Source organism: Ricinus communis, chromosome 8 (genome assembly GCF_019578655.1).
Source record: "Ricinus communis isolate WT05 ecotype wild-type chromosome 8, ASM1957865v1, whole genome shotgun sequence".
Classification (NCBI taxonomy): domain Eukaryota; kingdom Viridiplantae; phylum Streptophyta; class Magnoliopsida; order Malpighiales; family Euphorbiaceae; genus Ricinus; species Ricinus communis.
This window is the reverse complement of record NC_063263.1, coordinates 7,246,805-7,267,586: the sequence shown is the minus strand read 5'-3', so window position 1 is coordinate 7,267,586 and position 20,782 is coordinate 7,246,805. Positions and strand designations below refer to the sequence as shown.

The following is a 20,782-nucleotide window of genomic DNA, read 5'->3' as shown; positions in this document are numbered from 1 at the left end:
TTTTCGGAGAAACATGTGGTAAAACATTACTATCATATGGATCTTGATCGCCATTAGCTGGAACACCCATTACTCCTTTAATAATTTATAAATTCTTTAATTCTTTCATTAATTTTATATGAATTTAATAAAAAATAATGTATAAAATATTAACTACTCTCTAAAATAATAAATATTAATTTATCGATAAAATATTAATTTATTGATAAAATAATAACTTCTATAAGATAATAATTTTTCCTGGTCCCAAAATTATTATTTTATAGAGATTCTACTGTATATACTTATTTAACCATAGCATCAACTAAATGCAAAAATTTAAATAACTATTATCATGAGATATAATTAGAATGCAACTTATTTTTTTCGTTAATTTTAATTCTACGAAATAATCACATTTCGAGTGCGTCAATAATTAAATTTTGCTTTATATATAAATTTTGCTTTATATAAATTGACAAGTGTTATTTCCACGCATTTTCATCAAAGTAATTTCAGTCTATATTTAGCCAGATGGAGATGTGGCCCCTGGGGAGGAAGAATCAGAATGCATGCAAGTCTTTAATTTTTTTTTAAAATGATAACGTTTTATGTCTCTGTTTTGATGTCTTAAAAAAAAAAAAATAGATAGATTAGATACTTGATCACATGATAAAAGATAGTCAAGCATGTTGATTTTACCGAAACAGTCAGTTTATGAACATAAGAGGTTCTGAATTCTGAGTCCCATAATGGAAAATCCCTAATGGTTATGACATTGCCTATTTTAATCATCCAGTTGGGAATCATGTGAGATGCAGAAACAACTTTGTAAAATGAGTAATACTTTTAGAAATGTTGAAAGAAAGTAAATTCAGAATTACAAGAATCTGCAGACTAAAAGAAAGGACATTATAGAGAATTTCAGGATTATTCTTCAATTCCTTGATGCACCATGAAGCATGAAACAGTATCTACATATTGGAAACTACTCTATGATAAGCATCTCATCTTCTGATCAAAAGTAATACATGGTAATTTCAATTCATCAAAGCTAATAAATTTGATATTATACAGATATAAGAAGTACAGAAACATGAGACATATATTAAACGAATCTTAATAAGAGCAAAGGCAACAACTGTAATTCAGCTTTATATTAATGTATATGTGAATCTGCTGCAACACGGCCAGCTTTGCAGCTTCCTTCACAGTCACTCTCAGATAACAAATCAGAAAGCATAGATGCCTTGTTCCATAATTATAATGTTCAGAGCAAGCACAAGCAAACAGAAAAGCTGTTTTTGATGGAATTACTTGCATCCTCAGGTCCACACATCTCTGTAAACGAAGAAATGAGCAAGTTTCATTAAATTTTCCTCAACCACTGACTGCAGATTATAGGAATGAATGGGGTAAGATCTTTGCCTTTTTCACAAGCAAATAGCTGTAGTCCAAAAACTAATAGATAATATTATTACAGTGGCTAGGGTTGAGAAAGTATACATCTAGAACTATGCATTCAGAACTGGAGCCTGAACCTATAGCAATGGCCACAGTAACATGAATTCGCTTGAGTCAATAAATTTCCAGCACTTTGCAATTACAGTGGTAATTTGATCTTCTGAGACCACTTAAAGATATCTGAATACACTTGATCGCCTCCCAAATCTTCTCCTGTAGCCCCGGCTGCCACCCTCATAATATCCTCGATTAAAGCAAAATTACCCATTATATCAACATGGGCACCACTTTGGGTGCCTCGGCCCTCTAGCAAATTAGCTGGAGGAGAATGATCGTACTCTCTAATGTATGTTCGACTTCCTGAAGGATTAAATCTGGTTTTCCCACGCCAAGCTTTAGCACACATGAAGCCTGCACTTAAAACAGGAACAGTCTCATCCCCATCAACAGTATAGACTCCATCTTTCAGACAGCCATCTTCATCGCCATCATTAGCTGATGTATCAATCTGAAATGGAATGTAGCACTCAGCAGCAGGAGAAAACTCATAAACATAAGCTCTTTCTGTTGGTATGCCAACTCCATACATGGAAAATATTTCCATTTCTGGAGCATTAGGTAACCTGTAAACCAGCATACCATATCAAGCATAGTTAATATGAAGAAAACGTAGACTGCCATGATTTAGTGGCTTAATCAAATAATTCGCAGCATTTGAGGGGGGGTGGGGGAGGGGGGCGGAGAGGAAAGAGAGAGAGAGATAACTATGCACTAGGCCCAGAACTAATGAAAAGCAGTTGAAAAGAGGCATTAAAAGGTGCATTTCACAATAGAAGACGAGACGAAAAAAAAAAAATCTCTTTATATCAAACTACTTGAAAGATTCTTAAATAGAATAAGGACTATAGAAAATTGAAGATGACATCAATTATTATAATGGTATGTAGAAGAATTTGATTATGGAACAACTATTTCGACAAACAAGGGGAAAGAGTTTCCCATGTTTAAACTTTGACATATCAAGTTGCAGTTCTTCATTACAGAATTTTCCACTGTCAAAGTTGTTATATCAACTTACATAGGATAAAATGAGGCCCAAAAGCCATTTGATTCTTGAATTGCCAGGATCTATGTTACTGTAGCAGTAAAGGAGATTTAAATATATTATACATTAAACTACAATAGTTTTAGCTTTCTGTGAGAAATTTAGTCACCTATTTTACCAATTTAACCACCGAGATTGAGCTTTCTGACAAAAGTTTTAACTGCTTACTATTATTGACTTGGGGCTATTGATAAGTGAACCTACTGAATTGAGAGTTTATAAGAGATTCTGCTATGAAGCAAACATATTTAAAAGACTTTCGAACAAGAGAAATCAAATCACTATTCCAGACAATAACAATAGAATATGAGATTCTCACTTTGTCTCCAGGGGATTTGACCAGTATTTGTAGTGCTCATATTTTGGGTCCTCCAAATTGTCAGCAATTCCATAAGAAAAATGAGCACTACCACGCTCCATCATTTTTGGGGCGACAAACTGAAGCAGCTCTATAGTAGATCCAGCAGTGTAGACCTTATACTCTGCAACGGCTTTAATACCTCCGAATCCCATTTCATGGTATTCAGTCCACACATCAAGGCAGGTATTATTTGCCACACTACGACCTTTAACAGCATCCTGAATATTAAAATAGCAAGGGATGCATTATAGAAACAATTAGGACATTTGTGGCTTTCGAAAAAGCAAAATAAGAAAATATGTGAAAGCAATATGAAAAATCAACATACGTATTAAGAAAAAAATTAAGAGGATAAATTGCAAACCAAATTGTAAAAGTAACTGCAAGAACAAAAATGTAGATGTACTAAATCTGCATAAATTAATCTGGTGATGGAAGACAGATATGGCTAGACAAAAACTAAAAAGGATTGTTTCTCTCCAAAGACTTACCCTAAAGTCAATCCTTTCAATATCATATGAAGGTGCCTCTGCTATATTTTTCCCAAATGATATCATTCTTCCATATCTAACAATCTTTCTTTGAGAAATCTCACTTTCGGCCCCACCTTCGTTTACATTATCAGTTGCATTATTTCTCTGCCTTTTCTTTCTAGGAATGTAACCTTCTTCAGGTGACCAATCAAGATCGCCCCAGATAGTGTCCCCACCTCTTGGTATCATTGACATGGTCGAATCCCATGTGCGAGACATCCTCATCATGTGTTGCAATGTTTGTAGGCGGAACATATCATTATCTAAGAAACCTGGTGCTATGGCCCTGCAAGTTGTGAGCAAATTATACAAGCCAATGAATGCATAAGATATTAGCATCTTACCATCCTGAAAAGGAAGTTCCCACTGAGAGATTATCTCTAATTGACTATCAGCAGGTCAAAGATGCAAGCATGACCTAGGGGTAATATTACTCGGGATATTTTACACTATGCTAATCATTTATGTAAATCCTAGCAAGCCACATTCATTATGAAATAGCCGCCAGAAAACTGATTTTAACAAGATAAGATACCTGGCAACTGCAATATCTCTTGCTTCAGCCGAGAAAAGCCCAGCAACAGCTTTGGGAACACCTAAAAATGGACCACCAATGTTCATGACTGCCTTGATATGCTTAGCACACCAATCTGGTCCACCACCTCCTCCCATTGGAGCTGGTGCCTCAACCCACTTCATAAAATGCAGAAAGTACAAAACACCCATGGAATGTGGAACAATAACTGCCTTATTTCCACCATTGATAGAAACCATAAGTTCTATATTACTCTTCATCCGGCTTAATGTTTGGTCACGGACCTGTTTAATCAAGGTTAAAAATTAAATGATGAAAACAACAAGCACTTAAAAAGTTTCACAAGCATCTCTGATACCATCAAGAATCACGTCAAGGAAACAAAAAAAAAACCTCAGTGTTCTGAAATGAAAGTCTCCAATCGTATGAGGCCATGAACATTGTTTTCTCCTCATATCCAATGCGTGCCAAATTAGCAATCAGAACAGCCCACACAAAATAGCCTGGAGCAAAGTAATCAGCAGCCACAAGTCCAGAGACTGGCCTGACCCTTATACCAGGAGGATCCAATCCAGTTTCATTGTCTAGAGACATATGCTCTACCCAGCAGAGAGGCCTGCAAGATATCCAACAAAGCTATAAAAAGTCACTCAACCAAGCACCAAAAGCATACAAGGAAGTTCAAAATGTAATAACTGACAACCATAAAGCAGGTGATGATATCTGATTAAACCAGCAATTCCTAAGCCTATACGGAGGTAGTGCGTAGTAGTTTTTTTATGACTATAGCTAGTTTTAGAATCTTATTCTTTTGAATGAGAATTTACTTTGTTAACAGATCATGGATTTTACATAAACATCTAGTTGCAGGAATTTTTTTCATGAATTTTCTTTTCTAAAATTTTAAAAAAAAGGCAGATAAAGTATTTCATTTGTGGTTTGGATACATTGAATAAGCTAAGCTTACTTTACAGTTTAACAGTAGGAATGGAAGAGAAAAAATGGGAAGTTTCACTTGTTGACACATTAAAATGACAGGATCTTGTAATCTTGAATTCATAGATGTCAAAAAACTTGAACTCTTGATCCAGAATGCAATTTTCTTTCTGTGTTAGATTGGTGTAGTTTTGATGGCCATTTGATTAATACATCTGGTTAGATGATAAAAATGTGAAAGATGGACTTGTCAAGTCACAGAAAGAGTAATAACCATGAAAATGTGCCTTTTGCATCAGATTAAAGAAGCTCTAAAAAGATATTTGTAAATGACAATCAATAACCTGATTGCCTTTCTTCTCAAAATAGAAATAATCTGATTGCCTTCTTAATCCAGAGAGGCGACCACCAATTTGACACATAATTCATCCAGAACAGCTTGTTGTATATCAATGAAGTTACCCATGTGGTTAATATCAAACAAAAAGAAAACCAAAAGACTCAAATCTAGATTATCAAATATGCAAATAACTTTGTATAAACTAAGTATTATATATAATAGAGACATATTTTTGGGTGACAAGTGATTACATATATAGCAACAAACCAAATTTATTTTCTCATAAAATATAGCATATTTCCATAACACAAAGTCAATTAGTATATTACCATTAACACTAGTTAAAAAAGGGATGAAGAAAAGCTCAAGTTACCTAATCAAGATAGAAGCTGACACCACAACCGAAACTGTCATAGCACCTTAACAACATTCAGACTCAGTAAATATTCAACAGTAAATGCCTCCAATTATCCACTAAACAACAAAAACTGCTACTTTGGCAATTAATAGGACACATCCAAACTATCAAGATGAAAGGTGACACCACAACGTAAACTGCCATAGGACCTTAAAACATTTACAACAAAAAGAAATCAGCAGAAAGAAGCCTCCAAATCACCCACTAAAGAATAAATTTCCTACTCTGGGACTTCTACAAACTATCAAGATAAAAAGTGACACAGCATCCTAAACTGCCATAGGATCTTAAAACATTCAACAGGAAATGCGTCCAAATCGGCAATTGAGCAATAAAAGTTCCTACTTTGATAATTAAAAGGACTCTTATAAACTGCAACAATCCAACCAATTCATAATTCCATTTCATCAAAAAAATCCACAGCATAAAAATTAGTATTACTATATATATTAATTTTTTCTTTAAAGAAAAAGAAAAGAAACTCAAAATAACCTATATATACCTCTTATAAACTTCTCCAAAAGTTCCACCCCAGAGCCGTTTCCTAAACAGCCCATCAGCACACTGATGGCCTTCCCACAATTCAAGCCCCGCGGTAACAATCCCAGGTACAAAAACCACTGGATGCTTTGCTGTTAATCCCTCTTTTTTCAGCTTAACACCAGGTGGATCGGGTAAAGGACCCGTGATTGCCTCAGTTACGTATTGAGGCAAAGACGCAGGCACTGCATTGTAAAGAAATAGTAAAACCCACCACGTCACGCAGATGCAACCAACAAACCAACAACAGCTGTCTATGCATGACCATTTTTTTGCATTGATTTCACTGCTCTTCTTCTTTGGGTATTTCTTTTTGTTATTTTTATCTTCTTCTTGTTCCTGTTCTTGTTCATGTTCCTCTTCCTCGCTTGGCGTTTTTGAGTCTGATGCTGAATTTTTGTTGGGTTCAGAAGTGGGTTTTTTCCTCCGAATTACAGGCATTTCTGGGTTTAAAGAAAAATAAGATTTTTAAATTTGTTAAGCTTATTAACTAATTATTGATAGTCTTTGTACAGAAAGCAAATACAGAGGAAATAAAACAAACCCAATAAGCCAAATGTGACTTTACTAAACGATACAGAAAAGGAAAAAGGAAAATACAAAAACCACTGCTTTATATCCAAAACTTCGGACTGGCAGAAGAATTTATGTCATCCCCAACTTCCTCGCAAGCCACATCGGAAAGTTTGTGCTTTCTGTTTGAAACTTTTTCTTTGAAAAAACCCACGATCTCTTTTTCTCTCTTAATTTTGTTTGAGCTACTAATTTCTGAAAAGTAAATAATCCATTAAGATCAAACTAGAAGCGCTTTCAGAAAAAGGCAATTTTTTTTAAAGTAATCGAAACAAAATTCAAGAAATGCAAGAGAGAGGAGAAAAGAAAAGGTTAGGCATTTATGTAGTAATTTTCGTTTGGGTTATTTGGATTTTTGGTGGTCGGCATGTGCAATGGCTAATAATAATAATAATAGTAGTACAGAAAGCCTTAATCTATTGATAAATAAAATTATTTTAGGAGTAAGTATAATGATTTTTTCAAAACAAAAGTATTAATGATTTAAATATTATTAGCATCATCGTCAAAATAAATATTATAAACTTCAAGACTTTTGACTGTTTTTAATGTAATTAAATAACTCATAGGTGTTTTATGTGTTTCACATTTAAGTAATGAGAAACTTAATTGATATTTTATATTCTAAAATTATTCTATTTACTCATCCAATCAAATGACGTAGGAAATAGTCAAGAAAAATCCTGGCATGACAGTACTAATGATAATAATGTGATTAATTAATTAATTTAATTTTGAGTTTTCTGTTGTTATCATTAATTAATATTGTTTTAAATTTAAAAAAGAAATATGAGAGAAGGGTTACACCGATCGTATATGGTCCAAACACAAGAAATTATAGTAAGCGAAAGACAAAAAGCTGACCTTCTGTTTGGGCAGGCAGGGGAAGAGTTCTAAAGCAGACACGTGGTTTAAAATGATTGGGAGGACAGACTAGCATGGGTCCTTGAAAATGGGTGCAAATTAAAGACAGGTAGGTGGCGTGAGGTTATTGGGTGATGCTGTTGTCAGTAGACTTTAACGAGATGAGAGGGAGAGAGAGAGAGATATTGTTATCTTCATGAATGTATGGAGTAGAAGAGTGAGTCAGTTGCGTCATGTATGGCTGATTAAAAACTTTTATATATTATTACCGTAAGGGTAACAATATAAATTTTAGATGTATAATTATTGCTAAGAATATTTTTAATAATTAAATATGAAAAATAAAATATTGTATAATAAATTTTTTATTTTAGTTTTTTTTTAAATAATTATTATATATATCAATAAAATTAAATATATAAAATTTATAATGCATTTATTAAATATAAAATAAAATATAAAATTTATTTCCGTAGAGAGTCAAATTAACTATTTACATTATATTTTAAAAATAAATAAAAATTAAAATATTATTTTATAATATGTCTATTTAAAATAAAAAATCTGACATATATAAAAAATGTGATAAATAGCCAAATACTTCTCTAAACTTATAGCATGGGACCGAATAAGTTTAATTTTAACTATTTTATTAAATAGGCCTATAATTTATATTTAAAGGTCAAATGTCTATCATACTCATTATTATATTAGTTAAATAAAATAAAATTTAAATAATATTAATTTTTAAATTTAAATCTAAATTTTATATATTAAATCCTAATATATTTTATTAAAAACTAAAATTAACAAGTCTCTAATTTATTATCATTATTAATACGGCTGCCATCAATTTTATTAATTTTAATTAACATTTAAATTTATTTAACTTTTAAATATAAATTATGGGTAATTTATTAGAATAATTGAAATGAGATTTATTTAGTTTTGAATCTATAAAAATATATTTAAAATATTTTAAAATTTTTAAAATAATATTTTACCAACTCGTGCAAATTTGTTTTAAAAAAATGTAGATTATTATATGAAGGTTTTATATGTTGAAGCGAGATGTGGTCTCGTGGGAGTGCCAGTGCCATCTATGTCTTTGCCCGTACCAATCGTAACTACTGAAGCTAAGTTGGCTGCAACGTTTTTCAGGCACGTGGCGTAAGTGGATTTTTGGGGTTAGTCGCTAGTATTATAAGTTGGCTCCGCGGAGCCAGCAGCATGAGTCAACTGGATTTTCAAATAGGATTGGTGATAGTGCCCTGTCAACACATCTATATAATTTGCATATAACTTAGCTAAAATCTTATGCCTTTGGTTAATTATGGTCAAATTCTTAATTTTTAAATAAGATACTATCTATTTAGTAAACTAATTTCTTAAAAATATAATTTGTTATTATAGTATCTATTATTTATATCTATTTTGTATTCATTATTATAATTTATACGTATCGGCACATAATTTAAATAATTATATATTATCTTAAATCTTAGACGGATTAAACAATTTAATCCATTTGTACTTAATTTTTAACTTATCATGTATGTATTACAAAATGTATAATCTTAATTTATGAATATATATTTATTATTTCTAAATTATCTTTTTGACTATAAAGAAAAAGTAAGAAACAGAACAAAAAACTAATATCTTATTTTAAAAAAAATAAAAATTCAGTGCCTCATCTCAAGCTATTGTTTTATTATTATTGTGGATTAGGTATAGCATCATATATTAATTGTGGCTTCACTCATATTAGTTTGTTAGTGGTATTTTGACTGCATGAATTTTAATTTGTTCATTGCTATTGAATTTGAAAATGGTCTTAGAAATTTATTATAGAAAAAATTATGGTATTAGAAGCTATCTTTATATTCTACACAGAGAAATCTCATTCTATAACAAATATGTGTTTTCTATAAGAGCTAAAATTTTATTTTTTAGTGAGACCAAAATCAAATATCTAATGGAGGTAACAATAGAAGTATTGATCTACAAATTATAAGGAGGTTCTTAAATCTTTTACCAAATTGAGAGGGTTACTTGACTCCCCTCACCGCATGGTAGCTCTGCCACTACTAGTGTGTAACTGCTTTATATGCCAGAGATTTTTAACTTGAGTCTTTCCGTCCATAATTTATGAAATACTAACCGTTTATATGTATGTTATATGAGTATTATTTTTATTTCGATTATAAAATTAAGTTTATAAATATAATTTAATATTTAATATTAATTTATAATATTTTAAAAATAACAATAAATTTATAATTTTTAAATATTTTTTAAATTTTTTAAAATTTTATTAGTGCATTAATATTAAAATTATTTTAAAAATATTTATTAATTAGTTTTAATATTATAGAAATTAATACTATCAAAATAATTGATATTACTGTTTTTAAAAGTAAAAGAATTATTGTATAATTAAAAATATAAGTTAAGATATTATTTTTAGAATTAGAAGTGTTATCTAATTAGAAAACTAATTTATTAGTTAATATAATATTAAAATATTTAAGATATAATTAATATCATTATCTGATTAACAAACTATTGATTAATTAATACAATATGAAAATATAATTGATATGTTATTTTTTAGAATTAAAGTCAGTATTTAATTAGCAATGTAACTTATTAACCAATAATTTAATAAAAAATATAAAATTATATATAAACTTGAATCTCATGTGTCAAAAATAAGTACACATATCAAAATAAATTTTATATGAGTTAAAAATTAAGCACACATGTCAAAAAATTAAATTTTAGAAATTATAATATATATATATATATATATATATATTATTAATTATCAAAATTTTATTAGATTGAGTAATTACTAGAATATAATTATATTTTCCAACAAAAAAAGAATATAATTGTATTTCCCTATATAATTCACGTGCCATTGTACATCTAACAATGATGGAGCTGAAAATTAATATAAAAGAAGTTAAAACTCATTGATATAAAAACAGTATATAATGAATTTATATTCAATATGTAAATTTCTTGGACGGTTTTCAAAAATTGTTGAAAGTCAGGAGGAACCGTCATCCAAATTAATCTATATATATTAATTTATGAATTTTAAACTGTAACACCTGGAATTTTTATATATTTAATAATGATTTTTTATTTAAGTTAATTTTAGCTTTATTATTATTGGGTTTAATTTGAAATGATTTAATGAAAATTTAATATTAATCAAATAAATAAGTTATTTTATATACCCAATTAGTTTGAAATTTTAAGAAATTATTCAAGTAAACTATTTGAGAAATAATTATATTTTGGTTATTCAAATTTTCCCAAATACATATTTATATAAATAAAATTATATATTGGAAAATTATGATAGAAATTGTAAGGGATGTTTTTATAAAAGAATTTTGAGAAAATTGGTATTATAATTGATTAGTTGTATTAAATTTTAAGTTGGAAATTGATTATTTAATTTAATTGTGTGTTAGGACTAAATTGGAAATTTATTTTGGTATAAGGATTGAAAGTATAATGTTATTTTTATGAGGTTTTAATGGAAATTTGTGAGCTTGGTATTTTTGTAAATAAATATGTCGGTCAGAGGTATTTGTGTAATTGTGTATTTTCAGAAATTCTAATTTGGCCCAAATTAAATAGTTAAGGGCTTAATTGAAAGGCTAAAAAGAAGTTTGGGGGTCAAATTGGATTTCTGCGGGATGAAATTGTAAGTAATTAACAAAGTTGAGGGACCAAGTTGTAATAAGGAAAAGTTCGGGGGCCTAATATCGATATTGAAAGAAATGGAATCGGTGAGAGAGAAGGTAGAGAGAGAGAAATGCGTGAAGAAGGAGAGCGTCGGTAGGTGGCGGCCGGGCGTCGGCCGTCGGCCTTGCGGCAGCAGCGGTAGCGTGGTAGGCGGGAATCGCGAGGAGAGAAAGAGCGGCTTAGAGCATCGTTCGGCCGATCTTGGTGGCGATCGGCTCCCCTTGAAGAGCTTCCCTTTTGGGCGGTAGCGGCGTCGGTTTGGTGGTAGGAGGAGAGTTCCGTGAAGTGGAGGCGGCCAGCGTTTTGGGCTTTTCCGGCCGAACTCTGGCGGAGGATGGATGATCGGAGGATGTATCCCGACTCTCCTCATCTCAAGCTTCGCATTGGCACTGGTTTCGTGGCGATCATGCTTCGTTTGCGAATCGACAGTCGAGATCGTCCGAAAATTTCTCCGGATGATCGGGTGTCAGATCGAAAAATTGAAAGCGGGGATCGTCATCAGCGCGTCGTTGTGAGTCCAATGGTGTGTTTGGATCGTCGATCGGACTCCGGCGGCTGGAGGCGAGTCGAACGAGCGATCGAGCGTCTCGGTAATTATCTTTGGCCCGTTGATTTTGGAATTCTTGGTTTAATTGTGTCTATTGGATTATATTGAGTATTTGATGATTATTATGAGTCAAAAATAATTGTCTGTCAGTTTGCCTGCCTCGTATTTTGTGTTGTGTGGCGGAGTCGGGAAATAGTGAAGTTTGGGAACCCGACTCCCGTTGTTTTAATTGTTGGATATTTGGAGTGTTTTTGGCGGTCCCGGACTGTTTTACGGGGGGTAATGTTCGTGTTGTAGGGGAGGTTCTGCCGGATTTTCGGTAGAATTCTCCCGAGTCGAGATTCTTAGACAGTCAGTCCTAGGAGTCTAGACCTAGGATTAATGATCGATTGTTTCAGCGTTTTGATAAATTGTTTTCCATGACTAGATTGTCAGTTCGTTCGGCTCGCTCCTACCAAGGCACCGGAGCAGAGCTAGGAGGTCGCCAAACCTGTGAGTTAAAGTCATTTAATCTTTGCGCTATTGCTAGTCTGATTTTAATATGCTATTTAGAATTTGTGCTTAATATGATTATTAGTATCACAAAATAAATGATTTCACTTGATTATTAATATTTGAAATAATATAAATATTATTATTAGTATGTTATAATAAGATAAACGTTATTATTTTTCCCTCACAAATTGCACGTTGTTTTACCTTAGATCTTTAATCTTTATTTCGATATGTGTTGGTTGAGTTCATCAGATAATGATATTTATTAAATGGATGATTGTGTCTTGGGAAACGTGGCTTATAGAACATGCCGCCTGATGGGTTACATCAGGACCGCGTGCGCACGGGTAATGATCATGGACATGTAATAAGATATTTATGGGTTTGCCCTGGTCGAGCATGGCTCTCTAGGCTGATTTGAGTAAATTGCCGGAGGTAAGGTCCCTAGTCGAGCATTGCTCTCTGGGCGCCGGCTTATTTGGAATTCAAGTGTTCAGACTGGAGGTAAGGTACCTGGTCGAGCATTGCTCTCTGGGCGCCAGTCTTATTGGATTAAGAGAGCCAAAATGGCTGTTAGAATTTGGGGTTAGGGTTCTACTGAGCCACTCGTCCCGTAAAAGTAAAAATATATTTTTATTTATTCATTTATTTATTTATTATAGTATGATTATAATATGGATTGTATTTATGTGCATGGTTGGTATATTGATTCGAATGATTAATATTTTCTGTGAAGCAAGTAATAGGGTATGATTATAATGTGATTTGTATTTACGAGCATGGTTTGATATACTGATTTGAATAATCTATATTTTCTGAGAAGAATGAAATAGTCCCCAGATTATTTGATTTTAACTCACTCTCGAACGATCTCATTTTTATTTTGATTCGTATTTGTTAGTCCTCTCGCGACTCTTATTCAAAGAATCCGACTCCTTCATCATCGGGTGATGTATTTGATTTGGTATGTAAATTGGTAAATCTTAGATTCTCCGCAGTAGTAATAGTAAATGTATCAGTTGTAAATTTTTCTGAGCTTCGGGTCTCGCCTAGTTTTTTTTTCTGGTAGACCGAAGTAATTTTGTAAAGTGTAACTATTAAGATAAATTGAGGTTTTAATAATATTAATTTGGGATGAGATTTGTTTAAATCAGTGAGTGTCAGGCTTACTACGGGTTTCGGTGGCCTTAAGCCTACCCATTCCCTAGTGCCGGTCATGGGCCCACGGGTGGGGTCGTGACATAAACTTTTTTTAATATGTGTATTTAATTTTTGACCGAATAAATTTCTTATATTGATATATGTACTACTTTTAACATATAAGATTTAAATCCATGTGTAACTTTATATTTTTTTATTAATTTTTTAATTAATAAATTATATTTCTAATTAAATACGACTTTAATCCTAAGAGATAAAATATTAATTATATTTTAATATTATATTAACTAATAAATAATTTTCTAATCAGATAATGATATTAATTCTATCATAAGAAATAGTAGCACATTAATTATACTCTAATATTATATTAACTAATAAATAGTTTTCTAATCAGATAATAATATTAAATCTATCCTAAAAAATAGCATACTAATTATATCTTAATAATATTAAAATATATTTTAAATTATATTTCTAATATTATATTTAATAAAAATAAAAATACTGATTAGATATAGTGAATTTTTAATTTTAAAAATAGTGATATTAATTAGATTGATATATTAATTTATAATATTAAAATTAATTAATAAATATTTTTTATATCATTATATTAGTAAAATTTTAAAAATTTAAAAATAGTTAGTTTATTATTAATTTTTTAAATTCGACAGAGTAATATTAAATAATTTTATCAGATTATATCTATTAACTTGATTTTATAATTAAAATAATAATAACGGTCGTACAACACACGGATAAACAACTACTTATATCATTAGTCTTCAATGAAATAAAAAGTAAAATGCATAATAAAGTCACCAAATTGGTATCTAATTTCAAATTGATATAACAAAAATAATTTTATTGGTCTAAGAAAATATTAATTTCTAAGTTTGCTTTGACTTATCATTCTAATCATATTCAGTCATCGGATTCTAAACTATTATTTCAAATACCATTACTTGTTTAATAATAAAAATAAATAAATAAATAAATAAAAGGATTGCTTGTCGTCATTAACATTCCAAAATTATCTTTCTTAATTGCTTAAATCAAACATAAAAAGAAAGATAATAACGTGTGTTAAAAGTTTAGTTTCCACATAAACATTGTACACATACCATAAATCAAATCAAATAAAATAACAAAGACTATTAAACTGTTTGAATTAAAAATAAAATGATGTAATATATATGCCCTTTATGCCACGTGTATTCCATCACTACTTTAATATGATTAAAAAATCTTATTCGTTCCTTCCTGCGTGCGGAACTTATATTCTGATTGTTCAACTTCGTAGAGCCATCTAGAAACAAAGTGGGACTTGTTTGAATTCTTTTTTTTTTTTTTTTTTGTCATTTTTGTGTTTATGTAATATTGTCTTTTTATCAATTTGTTTGTTGAGATCCTAATTGGTCCAGTAAAATGTGAGTATGTTTTGGGCCCAATTTCTTGATATCCAAGAAGGTGAAGCCCTGATTAAATTATGAAGCCCAATATGTTCATGCAATGAAGCTTATGGTTATTGTGGAATCTGACATCTCCAAAATATGCTCAAGATAACACACCTCATTTATTATTGTATTATATATGTGATTTAGAATTTGTCTGCATAATTCTTATAATTTCAAAGAAAATGATACTATTTAAATGTGAAATCTTAGAAATCAAATCCCATTTCACCCCTCTCCATCTCAAAAAAAAAAAAAAAAAAAAAAGTAAATCATCTAAATTAATTATGGACAGCAAATCTGACATGCCCAACCAAGCTTTTAGCTTCGTCATGCAACTTAAATTATTTGGGTACTTACTCTGTTACCACTATCACTACAACTTATGCCATAAATACATTAAAAAAATCTACTAGATTTTGAACCTCCAAATGAAGATTTCAAGTTCGAAAGTCCAAATCTGCGTGATAAAAAGAAACCCTAAACTATAATTAATGTGCAATGTTTGTATGTAAAGGCAAAAAGTCCCCCCACATGAGTGCTCCAGTGGGACTAGCTAGCTACACATCTAACCTTCTCTTTAGTTTCTATAATGCTTCTCATAGGCTGCAAGCAAAAGCATATCTTTACACGAAGATGTGCATTTCTGATCAATTTTAAATTTAAGCAATCACTGATCCACAAAAAGATGAGCAATTTTGCTTTGAGAATGTTAAGCATGTTTATTATATTTCCTACACTCGTATCTATTTCTACTGCTGCTACTACTTGGTCTGCAAGGAGATAGGACAGAAAGTTGCAAAAGTATGATAGGTTTAGTTGGAAGAGACAACCTGTGGACATTATTACTTGTTGTAATATGTGTTATAAAGTAGCAATCTTTTCCTCTTTCCACCTTGGAAGAGATTAGTAATAGAAAAAAATAAAAAAAAATAATTGGCAGGTTAGTGTCATCTTGAAGACAAGCATGCATACCCATTTCAAAGCTTTTTCTTTTTTCCCTAACTAATGTGCCAATTTGGAAATGCTATTTGTGTGTATATTAATGCTGTCTTGCCATACATTTCATTTTCTAAAGCAATTAATGTCTCCATAAAGAAGCAATCTTAGAATCATAATCAACAGCCAAAGACAACCAAGCAACTTAATTAGGACCAATCTTTAAAGATTGAGAATGCCAATTTGTGTTTTCTTAAGTTTGTATATATATATATATATATATATATATTTTTAAAATTGACTTCCGTTTTTAAAATGATAAGCCATTTCCTAAGAAATGGCTTAGCTTTTCGTTTGATCAAAAAAATAAGTTTCTCAAACTTAGAATTCTAATTCCTTATAAGTTGGAATAGACGTGAAAGAAAATTAATACAATAAAACTTTTTCTATAATTATATTATGGACAAAGCTATTTTTATTAGTATAAAAAAATTAGAACTTAATAGGTATAATCATAAAAAGAATTATTTTGACTTAAATTATTATTTTTATTACAAGTAGGTTAAAGATAAAGTATGTATCATTTTAATATAACTAATCAATAGAATATATCAAATCTAAATATAGTAAATTTGATTCAAGAGTGTATAGATAAAATGGTAAATATCTCTTTTAGTTTAACCAATATCTCGAATTTAAATTTTAAATATGCAGCTGCATTAAAACTCTAAATAAAATATTTTGTCACCGTAAGGGTCTTATTCGACACGCTCTATATTAAGTTAATATGGTAATCATCCAAAAGAATAAATTATTAATATTAAATTTTATAATATTAAAAATTTATTTATGCATATTTTATAGTAACCACATATTTTTTTAATATATATATATAAATATTAATCATTATTATGTGAATAAATTTTTTAAAAGTATGTAAAATTAGAATAACTAAAACTATTTATAATTATATAGAGTATATCTTTAAAGAAATAAGCCTATAAATATATAAACTAAGGTGCCAAACATCCTTTAGCACGTGGGCGGGACAGGACGAGGAAAAGGACATAAAAGAGAGATGAAGGGGCTTCCAGTCGACGGGGATCTCGGAGGCCGAACGGCAACAGCAGCGGCTTTGTGGCCCACAAAGGAATGACCACATGGGCTTCCATCACTTCCATCACCGTGTATTCTGTCACTATATTCACTGAAAACCCCTCCCATCCAACCACCACTCGACACGTGTGCTCGGGCGAAACACAATTTTATAAATAAAAATTAGATGGTTGATTTATATTTTAATGATCAAATTGAAAAAAATGTATTATTTATCTATCAAATTAAAATAATAGTAGAAATGCAGAATAATAGTAAATAAATAATTATTTAATTTTTTTAAAATAAATTACGCACTCAAATTATAAAATTTAATCTATTCATAGAGAGACAAGCCTACAATAATACAATATTTGAGAGATTGAAAATCTAAAAAAGCCTGTTTTTTCCATTGATTTGAGCAAATTATAATAGAATAAATATGCTTCTGAATTGAATTGGCAAATCAAAATCTATTATATAATTTTATGTAGGGATTGGCATTTACTGGAGCAAATTGACAAATCAATAGTTTCCGGGTTTTATGGAGCCACAGTCACTAGTAATATAAAAGGCAAACAAAATACGTAGGAGATGCATACATGTGTGGGTCTTTATATAGCAAGAAGTCAAAGATGGGACCAATAAAAGATTAAATAAAAAAATAAATACATTAAACAAATAATTAAAAAATCAGTTCAGTGACCTTGTGGGTGGAGGGATGGTCCTACAAAAAGATTATAACGTCCTCTTCATGTGCCCTTAATAATCAAAATCTCCACTCCCTATCGTATTTTCTCATTATTCATGGAAGTTAATCCAGGATCGATTATTATTTTTTAGATCGGTAATGTTCTTTATATTAATTACTCTTAATAAATAAATATTGATTTTTTTCTTTTTGTGGAACTTTTTACATAAAAAAGAGTAATGTGCGTATTAAAGTTTTTTTTTATAGAAACGACGAGAGAATAAAAAAAATAAGTTATTAGTATATTTTTAATAAAATAATAATTTTAATTTTAATATTAATTAATCTTAATAAATAAATATTAGTATTTTTTCTTAGTTGTATATTTTTTTTATGAAAATAATGATGAAACTTTTTACATAAAAAGAGTAATGTGTGTATTAAAGTTCTTTTTTCTTTTATAGGAATGAATAATAGAATTAAAAGAATTGGAAAAGTTTTTAGGTAAATTTTATAAATTGAATTAAATGTTGATATATAAAATTATTTATTAAATATTATATTTTTATTTAGTGGTTTATTTATTACTAGTGTTATAAATGAATTGAGCTGAGTCGAACTTTGACAAGCTCGAATTCAGCTTGGCTTAATATAGCAAAGCTCAAATGTGGCTCGAGCATAAACTCAGTTTATTTCAATATTATTAAGTTCAGGAGTAATTCGAGTTCGGTTCATAAATAGCTTATTTATTATGCTAAACGAGAAAAATTTGAGTTCGATTTGTTAAATAGTCATATAATAGAGAAAACTCAAACTTTAGCTTGTTAAGTATTTTTAGTATTTATTATTATTGTAGTTATTATATATATATATATATATATATATATATATATAATATAAAAATATTATATTATATTATATATACATAAAAGTTCAAATTTAAAAATAAAATTAATTCAAATTTGAGCTTGAATTTAAATGAACTATAGAATAGCTAGTAAATAAATCTATTCATAAGTCAGATTGTGAGCTTTGTAAATGAACTGAGATTTAGCTCGAACTCATAAGTAGGCTTGTAAGCCAATAAATATCATATTCGTGAGCTAACGAACTAGACTCTGTCAAGCTCGAGTTTGGCTCAATAAATTTATCGAGCTCAAAATTAAGCTCGAGCTTGATTTTACCAACTTAATAAACAATTTTGAACGATCTTTTTATCGAGCCAAACTTTGGTAACTCATGGGTCGCGAGACGTTTGGTCCATTTACAAATCTATTTATTACTCTTAAATATCCATGATTAAAGACTCACCAAATTAAATACAATAACTAATAGATAATATTACATGTATTTATGTAATTAATTTTATATATGGATTATGTAGTAAATTAAATTTATCTAAATTTTTTTATAAAATTTAAAATTCAACAACCAGATTCGTTAAACAACATATTTAAAGTTGATATATGACTTAACATCACCGAATGAAATATAATTTCTGCAAAAATATAATTTACTTATTCATCAACATGATTCATAGTAGTTGAAATAACTTAATATATATATATATATACACGTTCCTAGATATTAATGAAATATTTATTTTTTCTAAAAAAATTACCACAAGGGTCTGAGGAGCCATGGCATTTTGCATTGCCTCTTGGCTGAAATTCTACATCCCATCTCTTAATTAATGGGAGAAATTATCTACCCATCGAGCGAGAAGAAGCAAAGGAAGGGACCTAGGTAAGGAATTAACTGTTGGTTGCACCTTTATTTCTTAATAATCCCGTTAGACTCGGTTGAAAATTTAAAATATTATTCAAGAGCGTATAAATGAGATGCTAACGATCTTTTTCGATTTAATTAAGGTATTAAGTTCGAACTTTGAATATATAACCGTGTTAAAACTCTTAAGAAAATATTTTACTACCATAAATATCTATTTTGACATACTCTAAATTAAATTTAGACTAGTCGTTTACCTATATATTGCATGACTGTTATTATTATTTCGATTAGAAAATCAAGTTGATTGATATAATTTAATAAAATTTATAATATCAAATATTTTAAAAATAATAGCAAACTAACTATTTTAAATATATTTTTTTAATTTTTTAAAAATTTTAAGATTTTATTAATGCAATAATATAAAAATATTTTAAAAATATTAATTAATTAATTATAGTATTATATGCATTAATACTATCAATAATATTGATATTACTAATTTTTAGGACTAAAAATATATTATATAACTAAAAATTAATTTATTATTAAATATAATATTAAAAATATAATTTTAGATTGACAAATATTCTATAGATTTTATAGATGATAACCAAATATTATGTAACGTATATATTTAATTTGGGTATTCTTCATTAATTAAGTTTATTAAAAGAAATTGACAATGAATAAAAGAATCTGTTGGGTGATACGGTGACAAGGAAAAGGCGAAGTCGCAAAGTAACATTTGAAATTAGGTATTTTTTCGTTTTTAATGTAAAACTCATTAGAATAATTATTATTTGGTTATAGTCAAATGCTTGAGTATATATATTTGTCTTATATTACAAAAATGAACTTTTAACAGTTAGTTTCTCTTTACAGAGTTTCAAAACAAGGTCGCATGAATAATCAATTATTAAGAAACGCATTATCATAATAATAATAATAATAATAATAATAATAATATTAATATTAACAAAAAAAATTGAGGCAGTTGAGATTCAAAATGTGGAGTAATGTGAATATTTCATATACTGTTAAATCACAAGCAAGCTTCTTTCTCTACCTTATTTTTTTTATTTTTATTATATTTTAGGGGCTTTCTTCTTCTTCTTCTTCTTTCTTAATTAATTAATTAATTAATTAATTAGTAGATGAAGGCAGATAAAATCATTCATAATTCACGTGACACTATCATATGTTCCACAACGACATCTTGCTAAATTATTATTAAACTCTACTTCTGC

At 29.4% G+C, this 20,782-nt stretch overlaps 1 protein-coding gene across 6 annotated transcripts; it reads right to left on the bottom strand.

The window, feature by feature from the left end:
* Positions 1-1,064: 1,064 nt before the first annotated feature.
* Positions 1,065-7,143, bottom strand: LOC8284674 (phospholipid:diacylglycerol acyltransferase 1). Of its 6 annotated transcripts, none has more exons than XR_001535369.3 (7): positions 6,174-6,749; positions 4,371-4,593; positions 3,978-4,261; positions 3,401-3,728; positions 2,868-3,127; positions 1,486-2,066; positions 1,065-1,320 (listed from the first exon to the last, which is right to left on the bottom strand). XR_001535369.3 is itself a non-coding variant. In XM_015720627.3 (7 exons), the coding sequence occupies exons 2-7, from the start codon at positions 6,650-6,652 to the stop codon at positions 1,583-1,585; spliced, it is 2,058 nt and encodes a 685-aa protein (XP_015576113.1). In that variant the 5' UTR covers positions 6,653-6,654; positions 6,756-7,143; the 3' UTR covers positions 1,065-1,582. The 6 variants fall into 6 exon arrangements, 5 of the variants coding, with proteins under 5 accessions (XP_015576113.1, XP_015576115.1, XP_015576114.1 ...); XM_015720627.3 differs by adding an exon at positions 6,756-7,143 and having other exon boundaries at positions 1,065-2,066; positions 6,174-6,654; XM_015720629.3 differs by adding an exon at positions 6,812-7,143 and having other exon boundaries at positions 1,065-2,066; positions 6,174-6,654.
* Between the last annotated feature and the right edge of the window lie 13,639 nt (positions 7,144-20,782).